Source organism: Notechis scutatus, chromosome Z (genome assembly GCF_049901735.1).
Source record: "Notechis scutatus isolate UNSWTSFEM ecotype Mainland chromosome Z, rNotScu1.2, whole genome shotgun sequence".
Classification (NCBI taxonomy): Eukaryota; Metazoa; Chordata; class Lepidosauria; order Squamata; family Elapidae; genus Notechis; species Notechis scutatus.
Window position 1 is genome coordinate 133,585,847 of NC_142025.1, and position 12,032 is coordinate 133,597,878.

The 12,032-nt window shown below is 43.6% G+C and overlaps 1 protein-coding gene across 1 annotated transcript; it reads left to right on the top strand.

Moving 5' to 3' along the window:
- The first annotated feature begins 2,783 nt into the window (after positions 1-2,783).
- ALDOA (aldolase, fructose-bisphosphate A) lies at positions 2,784-10,332 on the top strand. Its single transcript, XM_026682341.2, has 9 exons — positions 2,784-2,865; positions 3,987-4,112; positions 4,262-4,473; positions 6,089-6,143; positions 6,273-6,433; positions 7,942-8,025; positions 8,194-8,368; positions 8,938-9,137; positions 9,893-10,332. The coding sequence occupies exons 2-9, from the start codon at positions 4,001-4,003 to the stop codon at positions 9,986-9,988; spliced, it is 1,095 nt and encodes a 364-aa protein (XP_026538126.1). The 5' UTR covers positions 2,784-2,865; positions 3,987-4,000; the 3' UTR covers positions 9,989-10,332.
- Positions 10,333-12,032: the final 1,700 nt, after the last annotated feature.

Below are 12,032 nucleotides of genomic sequence, written 5' to 3' on the forward strand. Positions count from 1 at the left end.
ATAGAAACCCCCAAAATGGACAAGAATAATCGCATGCAATATAATTATCTATCTTTCAGATTTAAAGGTGGAGATGCATTGTAGGGCAAAAATATAGCAGCATGCCCTGGAGCAGCTGTCTTCAAGAATTGCACCTGTTCTTCCAAAATTATCCTTTAGTTTTGACAAGGCTACAAAAAGAACTATAAGTGGCAGGGGGTGAAAGGAGGGGCTCCCCCATTCTGTCCCCTACTGGTTGCTACGTGAGATTCTGCACAGAGCCTGTGACTCAGGAGTTACCATAATCACCCCAAAAGAAGCCCACTTTGTATTCAGTCTGGTTTAGGTTAGCCTATCATTAGAAAAAGTTTTAGGTGGGGTTTAAGAAAAACAGGTAACTGGTGAGATGCTGTTACACTGAGAGCAGAGGGGCCAAGCCACCTGTCTCCTGTCATAAATCAAACAGCGGTGCCTCTCCGAGGCAAATATTTATCAACCTTAGCAACTTTTCAGATGTGTCTTCAACTCTCAATCTGAAAGTTGCTAAGAAACACTGGCCTAGGCCCTGGGTCATTAGATAACTCACTAGGAGTGCTGCCTTCCACCTTGGCAAATGCTTCTTTACGTTCTCTTATCTTCTATTTGTTGTTTCCTTTAACAACTGAGCTCACTCCAGAAGAATAGGCAGCACTCTGTTGCAAGACTACTCAACAGTTGTTCCTTGATGTCAATATTCTGTCTGAAAACTTCTAGGGATATCTACATTTATGTATAATCCTTACTCAGCGTAATTAGTAGGTCTTTCTACTGAATGCTTCACCTTGAATATCCAGTAAGCAGATTGGGAAGATGCACTAGAGCAAGGGCCTTCAAACTTGGCATGTTTAAGACTTGTGGACTTAACTCCCAGAATTCCTAAGATAACATGACTGGAGGAGGAATTCTGGAAGTTGAGGTCCACAAGTCTTAAAGCTGGCAAGTTTGAAGACCCCTGCACTAGAGAGTCATCTAGATTGCGTTCATGTCATTAAGAAATGGTTTGCACCTAAGTCTTTAGGTACAACCAAAATCTCCCTCACCAACACACCTGGCTCCTAAAATGTGTGGTTTAATTTCAGACAAGTCCATTTTTGCTTTTGAGTAAGCACAACGCGTTTTGCCACTCACCTGCTATATTTCTTCAAACAATAAACATAGGTTTTGTGAAGAAACTGATTCAGATTAAGGTACTGTACAAACTCAGATGTGTTCCTTTTTAAAATATTTAAAACTCATAAAGGTTTGACTGTGTTTATCAGTCATGGATTATGGTCATGTAATTATAATCATATTTTCTGGAATTAACAAAATATCGGCTTCACACCACATATTAACAATTAACTACAGGAGCTGGGTTGGTGCAATCCAGGAAGCCAGTTCATTGTGTTGTATGAACACACCCTGGGAATAACTATTATATCTCTCCTTCACTCGCCAGCCCCAGGTTTTTGGAATTAACACTGCTCGATTGGCACAGAACATGCCACTTAAGCTTATCTTATTAAAAAAAAAAACCACACCTAATTCTATGGCCTCAAGCGGCTAAACCACTGATTCCTTGTATTAAAGCAGTGTTTCTCAAACTTGGCAAATTTAAGACAAGTGGATTTTGAGTCCCAGAATTCCCCAGACAATTTTTTTTTCCTAATGGTTCAGAATCCCTCCATCTGACCTTGCCCCTATCTATCACGTTGATCCTGAAGATAAAAACCATGCAGGACTGGGTCAAAGGCTGGTCTAACACAGCATCTACTCACATTGTGGCTCATCCATACCGGAGAAAGGTTAACAAACAGGACCTATCTTCCTTAGCCGCTGGCACCCAGGAATCTACACTGGCAGCCTTTGCTACGTTTTGTGTCAGGACGTTCTCCCACTCTTTGGGACATCTGGTGATTCCAAATTGAGCTGTTCCCAACTGAAGTGTTTCAGCCTGTAGAGATGGCAGGCACCCAGCGTTCTGGGATTTTTCCACCCAGGCCTATTAATGAAGGGTCTCTTTTCTTCATGCTCCTGCTTCCCTGTTCTTATCACTTCCATGGTGTTTTGCTATCTTTCAGTCCATATATGCCCAGGGCATTCTTTTTGGTAGCTGAGACCTGGCACTCATGGGCCCACGGTGGGGTAGGGAAAGATCCAGAAATAGTAATGTGTCCTTCAGGAAAGGACAGAAGGGCTGAAGGAAGAGCGATCCGGTTTCCCCTTGAAAGGTCAGTACTGAAATTGAAGTTGGAGAGGATGTTAAGGAGAAAGGAGGGGGGAAACACCCCTACGGAGCCACCAATTTGATGTAACTTCAGCAGTTGGGTTTTTATTCCTCGTGCTCTTTAACTGCCCTTTCATACCATTACAGCAGAGTAATTGAAGAGAGGATTGCTATATCTTTTTACCACCGGTACCCAGGTTTCCCTGGCCTTTAGAAAACCACATCTTATCGATTGTGTAATTTTACTGCTTGTGTAAACTTATGCAGTGGTAGACTTTTTTTTTTTTTTGCACAATCAAGGCCAAGCCATTCGTACTATATCCCTTGCCCTTTTTCCGTGCACGACTCAACAGAGACATCCGCCCACGTTACGCTTCATTTCCTTGTGTGCGCGTGTTTTAAATACTTTGCAGTGATTCGGAGAAAGACCTCGGGCCCTTTAAGTGTCTTCCCTCCCCCCACCAACCTTAATGAGTCAACTTCTCACCCTTTTCCGTCTAAGTTACGTGACGTTCGATTTTGGAACGCTGGGGCTCTCTGCGTTCGATTCGAGCTTCTCACTCGGGTTTCGGGCTCCTTAGCGGCTGTTGCTGTTTCCCCGCGCGCGCGCGCATTTAGTACTTTTCCGAAGGAGGAGAGCGGTGAGCCATCTTGATTTGGAAATGGGGGTTGTTGGGGGGGAGAGAAGGGAAACAATGAGCGTTGCTACAGGATTGGTTCTAATTTCTCTCCCTGATTCTTTTTTCTTTTAAATGCAAGAATCTTGTTTTGGAGAGGTTATATTATATGCTGAAGGGAGGAAAGAGGAACCACCGCGAAAGGGGAGCAGGGGATGAAGTCACGTGGCGAAGTTTAATCTGTAACTGTTGCGCCGGAGAATTAAGGGATGTGGGATTTTGCCCTTCTTCCTCCCAGGATAATTCCCAATCTTAAAAAGATCAGATTTTGCCCCCCCCCCCCTCCTCTTCTAAATTTATGTTTGGGGGAGCAGTTCCGTTTTTTTTAAAAAAAAATCTATAGTAGTTTGCAGAACGAAAAATGAGACTAGATGAAAGATTACGGGCTGTACCAGAATACTGGGTTAGGGAAGCTAAAAATTGGGATAAAATATTTCTTTGTCCTTGAAATAACCTTGGATGGGTTATTTTTTTCCCCCCTTCACAGGAGAAGTAATGGTTCTTTTTTTTTTTTCCCGATGGGGGCAGGCTGCTTTTAACCTGAACGGAAATCCTCTAATCTCTATGGTGACAGGTTTTCTGTCTCTGTAGGAACATTTGGTGGCTCATCGGTATGGTTGTGTTGCAGTCGAGGGAACAAGGAGACCTGATCATAAATGCCCAGTCATGTAAACCATTACAGTAGTTGGAACCGAAATCGTGGCTCAAAATGAATAAACATATTCTAGGTGTCCTTTTTCCTAATTAGGAAACCCTTCAGATGTATCGCACTAGGACTGTTATCCTGGGCTTCTGCTGGCTAACAATTACAGGCTTGCATTCCAACCTACCTATGAAGTCTCAGAATTGGGAAGGATGAGATATTAAAGACTCCGCTGAGCACATGCGTAGTGCAGGGATTGTTAGAAGTACAGAAAGTTTTCCTTGTCCCCAAATGCATTTTGAGTTATAATTTGGGGCTTAAAACTGTTGCTACGGGCTGTGCTTTGGGGAATTCAGAAGAGCACCTGGGTCCCCCTGCTGATCATCCTTCAGCCACAGGGATCTTGTTGCCAAGCCATTAACCCTTCGTTTCCCTTCTCTAGTTTAGTCATTCAAGATGCCTCACCAATACCCAGCCTTGACTCCAGAGCAGAAGAAGGAGCTATCAGAAAACGCTCTCCGCATTGTGGCAACTGGCAAAGGCATCCTCGCAGCCGATGAGTCTACTGGTAAGAGCCAAAGGGGTACAATTGAGAGGCATTGGGCTGGGGTTGGGAGGCAGTGGGGGAAAATTTGGGGTGGGGGGAGCAGGACTTTGAAAGGCCTGCAGGTCTCAACTTGAGCATTTGACACGTTTGCTTTGTCTTTTGCCTCTTAGGCAGTATTGCCAAACGCCTGCAGTCCATTGGCACCGAAAACACAGAAGAAAACCGCCGCTTCTATAGGCAACTGCTCTTCACCGCAGATGACCGTGTCAACCCTTGCATTGGGGGTGTGATCCTCTTCCATGAGACCATGTACCAAAAAGCCGATGATGGGCGTGTCTTCACAAAGGTCATTAAGGACAAAGGTGCCCTGGTTGGCATCAAGGTAAGCATCTGGTGGGTTTTGATTAGGGCTTTGCAAAACCTTAAAATTGCAGGAATGGAATGGAATGGTCTGAACAAAACCGGAACAGAATGCGAGGAACAGAACGTTTGAGTTCACCCATACCTAATTTTCTTTCACCAGATTGCATAGGAACAATGGTTATGGATCCTGATGGATGCTAATACTCATTGTCAGCATTGAACTCTTTATATGGAGCTGATTGGAGTCGTAATCCAAGATATATGAGCCCACTGGATTGGAGAAATGGGTTTAAATAGTCTCTCATAACATATCTAGATACTGTCTCTGAAGAAGAATTCTGTGTAGGAAGGCAGAATATGCCATGACTTCTGCGATATTTTATTATTAACTATATACTGAACATGGTTCCCCTTTTTCCCAGTTTAATGATAGGCAGGAAGTTTTTTAGATACACACACTAAACACTGAAATATTTTTAATGGGGGACCAACAAGGGAGAAGAGAGAGATAGGGTGGCTACAGAGTTTTGCTGTAGTAACAGGAGATTGACAACCGTAACAAATATTCAGAGTGGTCCCTTTATAATCTTTTCATTTGGATCAGCTATTGTTTCCTATTTCTACATTCAATTATTTTGACAGAATTCCAAGGGCTTATATACTTTCTGAAAGCTAAGCGAACACCGCTCTCATTAAGCAAACCAATAGTCCTCTCTTGGTATGGTTTTACTGAAAATCGGAAGTAAGTAAAATGGGCCACATGACTACAGGATGCTGCAAACAGCTGTAAATGTAGCCATAAATGTGGCCAAATGTTGCTAAGCACTTAAGTTTCAGCATATAACTGCAGGGGGAGGTACTGTCAGAGAACTTCAAATTCAGGTGGTAAGCCCCAAGGTAGGTTGTCATAAATCTGAATGGTCACTAAGTCACAGGTCATAAATTGAGGATTACATATATGAGAAGTCGGACCAGTGGTGGGATTCAAATCGTTTTACCTCTGGTTTGGTGGGCGTGGCTTGCTGGGCATGCTTTGCCTAATGCCGCAGCTTTCCCCACACCGGCAGGGCCAATCAGATGAGAGGATAAAGAAGCATAGAGGTGGATGGGAAGGCCAATCCTAGACTTTTCTCTTTGTTTTTCTCTCAGTGGGAGGATTTTTCCCCTCCTCTCATCTGACCGTTGGCTTTTTTTTTTTTTTACTACCGGTTCAGTTGAACCGGTAGCATACCACCACTGAGTTGGACCTGAAGGTTGAACTAGAGAGGCTGTGGCAAGTAAAGGCCAAAATGGTTCCAGTGGTGGTGGGAGCACTCGGTGCTGCGATTCATAAGCTGGGAGAGTGGCTCCAGCAGAGATTCCAGGGCTCTCCGCCCAGAAGAGTCCTAGGAAGAGCTGTGCAAAATCTTGGCTCTCCGCCCAGAAGAGTCCTAGGAAGAACTAAGATTCTGTGCAAAATCTTCAAACTCCCAGGGTAGAGGACCCAAGACTGAAGATACAGACCACCCATAGGGGCAAAAAGGGTATATTTATATTTCTAATCACTCTTGGAAAGTAGGGGGTGTATTGATGAGAATGTAGCAATCTGTCGTTGGTTTGACAGATATCCCTCCTTTTTTTCCCCCTCCATGCAGGTTGACAAAGGTGTTGTGCCTCTTGCAGGAACTAACGGAGAGACCACCACCCAGGGTGAGCAGATATGGGCGGGGAGATTACGAGAGGGAGTCGACATAATCTTGGGATTCATGGAGCAACTGAAGGTTCAAGTTGAGGCATTCAAAGAAGTTTATTCTTATTAATCTCTTTCTAACTTTGTAGGTCTGGATGGCTTGTCTGAACGCTGTGCCCAGTACAAGAAGGATGGTGCTGACTTTGCCAAGTGGCGCTGTGTCTTGAAGATCACTCCCACCACCCCTTCCTACCTGGCCATCATTGAGAATGCCAATGTGCTTGCTCGTTATGCCAGCATCTGCCAGCAGGTGGGCGCACAGCGACATTAGGAGAGGAATCCTGGCCATTGTTGGATAGTGGCCACTTTTTCTTTTTTCTTTTGCTACAGTGATGATCGATGCACCCACTGATATTTAATGGAGGGGAAAGCATCATAATGGAGCAAATGCAATTCATGGAACAGAGCCCAAGTTTGATCTCTCTTTAAAAATTCTTTGCTGGCTGGTTTGGGAGACAGGCTGGGTTTCAGTTAGCTCAATACAGCTCTGTGGAGCAGAGCTCCTTAAATTAATGCCATCGTTTAGCTGCCAAGTATGTCACAAGAGGATGGTGTTGAAATTGTTCTTTTGTGGTCGTCTATCAACAGAAATGGTTCTGGGCAATTTTGCAAGGACATTTCAATGTCCTTAATTCTGCCGGTGACCGGAGTTAGATGCGGGGTTGTAAATTTTCCCTGGGGCGTACTTCAATAAACGTTCCCAAACATTATGCTTCACTACTCACAATCTCACAGAGACAGCATGGACAGATTGGAAAGGAATAAGATTTGGGGTTTTTTCTCTCTCTTGAAAATAGATGATTGTTTATGGCAGTGGTTATAAACCTCTACGTTTCAGGTTTCTCCAACAATTGCCATCTGCAATGTTAATATGAAGAAGGGAAAAAGGAACCCATGGGGAATAATCACATTGGCTTTACTTATTGAATTTATATACCATCTTTTTTGCTTGGGCAAGAAGTCAAGGGAGCTATGAAATAAAAACGGCTAATTTGAAAAGCAGTTGTGTAATTCAAAGTTAGGTAGTCCTTGACTTATGACCATAGTAGAGTCTCCCTCCAAGGCTGTATGTTGTGATGGTGGAAAACAAATTGGTCACATATCTCAAGTGCTCCCCAACCTTTCCGGCTTTGCAAAACAGCAGTGGGGGGAGGAAATGGTTCCTGTGAGTGGTGGACACACGCCCACTATGCTGGCAAATGGAGGGTGTATATTCATTTGCCCACTGCTCGCGCAAGTGGGGATGTGCACGCACGCTCACCACTTCCGTGGCCTAGTTCCGAACAGCTCAAGGCCCGGAAGTTGGCTGCGGCCCAGGAGTTGGGGACCCCTGATGTAACTTGACTGAATTTTATGGCCTTTTTTGCAATGGTTTAAAAAGCTAGTGATTTTTCTAAACGTGAGGAGGGTGGGCGGTCAAACAATTTTCTCAACAGCAACGTGGCTGCGGTCTCTCCATCAGGACACAAAGGAACAGCATGAAGTTCTTAAATGGCCAATAGATTTGTGAGAAGGGGGAAGCTCTTCGGATAGCGAAGCCCTCAGCCATATAGGATTAACGCCAGCACCTTAAAACAGTGCTTAGGAAGCAACTGGCAGTTGGTGTAGTGCTGTTGCACCCTGTTCCAAAATTGAACACAGCCTGTGATTTGAAAAGGGGTTGCACTGGTTTCTGAAATAAGATTTTTTAAATTTTATTTTGTGCATTGTCAATTTGGGGTTCTAATCATTGGTGGTTCTCCTTTCCCTGAATCACAGAATGGAATTGTTCCTATTGTGGAACCAGAAATCCTTCCCGATGGTGACCATGATCTCAAACGCTGCCAGTATGTGACAGAGAAGGTGAGGAAGGGAAGGAGGGGGCTCCTCAACTGACCTCAATGGGGTACAGTGGGTATGGATGGAAAGGCCTTTTGCCTGCCTTGGTTCCTGGTACAACTGAGAATTCTTTTGACAATGGAAATCTTATAAAATTATTTACATCTTTCCTTGATTTACTCTTACGGACAGGTTCTGGCTGCTGTGTACAAGGCCTTAAGTGACCATCATATCTACCTGGAGGGGACCCTTCTGAAACCAAACATGGTAACACCCGGCCATGCCTGTACCACCAAATACGCAGCTGAGGAAATTGCTTTTGCCACTGTGACTGCCCTGCGCCGCACAGTCCCTCCAGCAGTGCCTGGTAAGAAAAAAATCAAACTTCTATCACCCCAATTTTCTGCCTGCTTCTAATCCCAAAGTGGGCTATGTAGACACATGCACAGCCATAGATTACTTGTGTTCATTTGGGCTTCCCTGTTGCATTTTATAATAACAAAAGTTATTAATAATGTTAGTTTCTTAATTCTGGGGTTCTTCAGTTGTGTTGGGACTATGGGGCTGGAACTCTGGGAACTGCAGATCCTACACATCCGGTTGGGGAAAGCTGACCTGGGAGATTATTGATATTTTATACCACGCAAAGAGTGGAATAAGCGGTTTGTTTGCTACTGGAGTCCTATAGTCATGTATTTCCCGCTTTACAGTTTGGGGACTTCTCCATTTTGTCAAGGTGCACTCCATCCATATAACTGGAACCATTTTCTTGAAGGGTCAGAGTACATACTAATCTCTGAAGGTAGAGGGTGAATCCTTGAATTTCTCTCCTGGATTTCTCAGTGCTGAATTTCCACCATAAAAACAATTCCTCTACTTAGAGCTAATTTTCACAGACTTCTGCCTGGCTTACTCACATTCTTCTTGTGGTCACAGGAGTCACTTTCCTGTCTGGAGGTCAGAGTGAAGAAGAGGCTTCCATCAATTTGAATGCCATCAATAAGTGCCCTCTGCACAAGCCATGGGCCTTGACCTTCTCTTATGGTCGTGCCCTGCAAGCTTCTGCCCTCAAGACCTGGAGTGGCAAGAAAGAAAACATGAAGAACGCTCAGGAGGAATATGTCAAGCGTGCTTTGGTATGTTTCATATAGCAAGGTTTAGCAAAGGGCTGTCTTGATTGCTGAAAAGTACAACTGTAATCCATGAATGAGAGAGTTAAAAATGATTCAGTTTCCCCCAAAGTTAAACATACAGAGTTTTAGACACAATTTTTAATTGAGATGAGGCAAGAAGGTTAAGTGAAAAAGCAGAATGGCGAAACAATTTTAGTGGGAATGATTCGTGATGTTGCATATCACAAGAGTCCTAATGGTGCGGTGGTTAGAATGCAGCATCGCAGGTAAAGTCTGCTCGCAGCCTGGAGTTTGATCCTGACGAGCTCAAGGTTGACTCAGCCTTCCAAATTTGGTAAAATGAGGAACCAGATTGCTGGGGGCAATATGCAAATTATGCTGATGTTGTAAACAGCCCAGAGAGTGCTATAAAGCATTATGGGCCAGTATATAAATCTAAGGACTATTGCTATATCATGGTGTTGATCACACTTACCCAGGAGCCTTTTGGGGGAAAGACATTGAAAGTGGGAGGAGAGTTCTTGTATTTGCCAGCAATTCTGCCACAAAAGAGGTTTGTGGGAAAGTTGGATTCCTTACAGTTCTTTTGTCTCCTCTCGGCAAGAGAAGGGACTTTTACTTCGATGGCTAACCTAAGTTTCTGCTGTGGCTGTCTATGAGTTCAGTAAGGCAGGAAAAGTGAACCAATATGCTATTTCTACTTTTGACCGGGGACAAAAGTCCTACTTCTCTCACAATGACTTTTTCCACCTTTACAGGCCAACAGTCTTGCCTGCCAAGGTAAATACGTTTCATCTGGCCAGACAGGAGCAGCTGCCAGTGAGTCTCTCTTCATTTCCAACCATGCTTATTAAAAATCAGAGGCCTGGTTACATTGTCTGCTCTCTTGTTGCTATATTGTACCTGGGCTACTGTAATGTCTGCTGACTGTTTTTCACCTGTGTCCCTTCTCCCCACACCTCCCCGATCCCTTTTGCCAGCTTCTCTTGTAAGAGAAAGGTGTAAATCTTTGTCTTGCTGTGAAAAACCTTGAAGTTCTGGCTCATTCCCTTCTCCCACACATCCCCATCTTTGTATGTGAAATTCAGCTTCTTCTGGTGAATGACACTCCCAGTCTGCAGCCAAAACATCAAAATGTCTCCGGAACAAGGACGTCTGACTCGCAGACCTCTTGAAATAAAAATCTATTTAAACATTGCAAGTGCCTCTTTTTCTTGTCCCTCTGCAGAACTTGAGCGCCCAAGTGTCTGCTTTCTCCGCTACCCCAGTGAGGAGCTGCCCTTTTCCTGTTAATAAAAAAAATAGTCCTATCATTAGGTGGAAAGACAACTTAGAACCATTTGATTAAGGGCAATTCAGAATTGCAATGGTACTGAAAAAAATTGAGTTGTAACCTATCCTCACGCTTACAACCGTCACAGTATCCCCAGTCACTTGATCAGAATTTGAGTGCTTGGCAACTGGTGTGTATTTACCATGTTGCAGCATCCTTGGGTCACATGATTGCCGTTTTGTGACTTTCCAAGCTTTAGGAATAGAGGAATCTAGATTTGCTTAACAACTACATGACTTAGTTAACAAGATGCAGTGATTCCCATAACAATCTTGCAAAAAAAAAGGTCATAAAATTGACTTACTTAACTGCCTTACTTAACAAGGGAAATTCTGGTCCAAATTATAGCTATAAATTGAGCACTAGCCATAGACTCTGGTTCTCAATTTCAGTTCAGTTGTTTGCAGTTATGCGTTCTCTATTACACACACACACACACACACACACCACTCAGCTTCTGAAACCGCCTCTTGTTTAGGTTCCAAGGCACAATACCTGAAGTTCCTACCATCCTCTATTTCATTACTCCAATGGACTCTTTATGACCATGTGGAGTGGCCCTGCCAGAAGGAGTGATGGGAGGTGCTGCAGACACAGACAGGATCACATGGGAACGGTGGATCTTTCTACTTCAGCGATTAGTCATTTTGACCGTCTGCTTACAAGTCAGCTTCAAGCTTAGTAAATCAAGACATCCTGGATTTAGACTTCTCATAGGATCATATTCTTCAAAATCTTCAATAAGATTTTATTGACCCCCTAGGAAATGTCCTTGAAAAAGTAGCAGTTACAAGATCTCTGGGGAGCACCCTGATGATCGTCACGCTCTAGAAATAACTTAAAACTATCCTGTTGTATTAGCCTGGTAAATGCATAATAGCAAGAATTCCATAAAAGACAATGACTGAATGCAGAATAATAAGAGCTGGAATGGACCTTAACATATAATTATTTTTCTTGTTACCGAAAGGAATGACTATAGATTTGGAGGTGAAGATGGAGGTACCAAATGCAGTAAGGCTTGTACAACCACCCCAGTTTGGAATTATAAGTAGGTAGAAGTGATTCCCTTCCTACCACCTTTTACGTTCAATCGTGTCCCAACTCTCAGAGACTGGACAAGTCCCTGCAGTTTTCTTAGCAAGGTTTTTCAGAAGTGATTTTCCTTTGCCTCCTTTATAGGGCTGAAAGTGACTGGCCCACAGTTATCTAGCTGTGCCTAAGCTAGAACTCAAAGGTTCCCTAGTTTTCCAGCCTGATGCCTTTACTACATCAAACTGGCTCTAGAACTGAATTGCATTCTCCTAAAAGATATCTACCCCCCACTTTCTTTTAAACTAAACAAGCTGAGCACAGGATCAAAATAGGCAAACATTGGGCAGTCAACATTTCTGAAGAGGCAGCGATTTCAGGACTGAAGTAGTAATCTGACTATAACTTCTTATTATACTTGGGGAAGACTTTCCTATTCTAGTTACTCTAGATTGTGCTAGTTAATTCAAGCACAGCTTAACATTTCAAAGCAGAAATGTGAGTAGGAAAGAGCTGAAGCACAATCTATTGTT

What these genes read in the sequence shown, in the direction of transcription:
- ALDOA (XM_026682341.2), top strand. Translation starts at nt 4,001, where the DNA reads ATGCCTCACCAATACCCAGCCTTGACTCCAGAGCAGAAGAAGGAGCTA. An exon ending in GTGCCCTGGTTGGCATCAAG is followed by an intron (nt 4,474 to 6,088) that starts GTAAGCATCTGG and finishes CCCTCCATGCAG; the next exon opens with GTTGACAAAGGTGTTGTGCC. An exon ending in AGTCCCTCCAGCAGTGCCTG is followed by an intron (nt 8,369 to 8,937) that starts GTAAGAAAAAAA and finishes TTGTGGTCACAG; the next exon opens with GAGTCACTTTCCTGTCTGGA.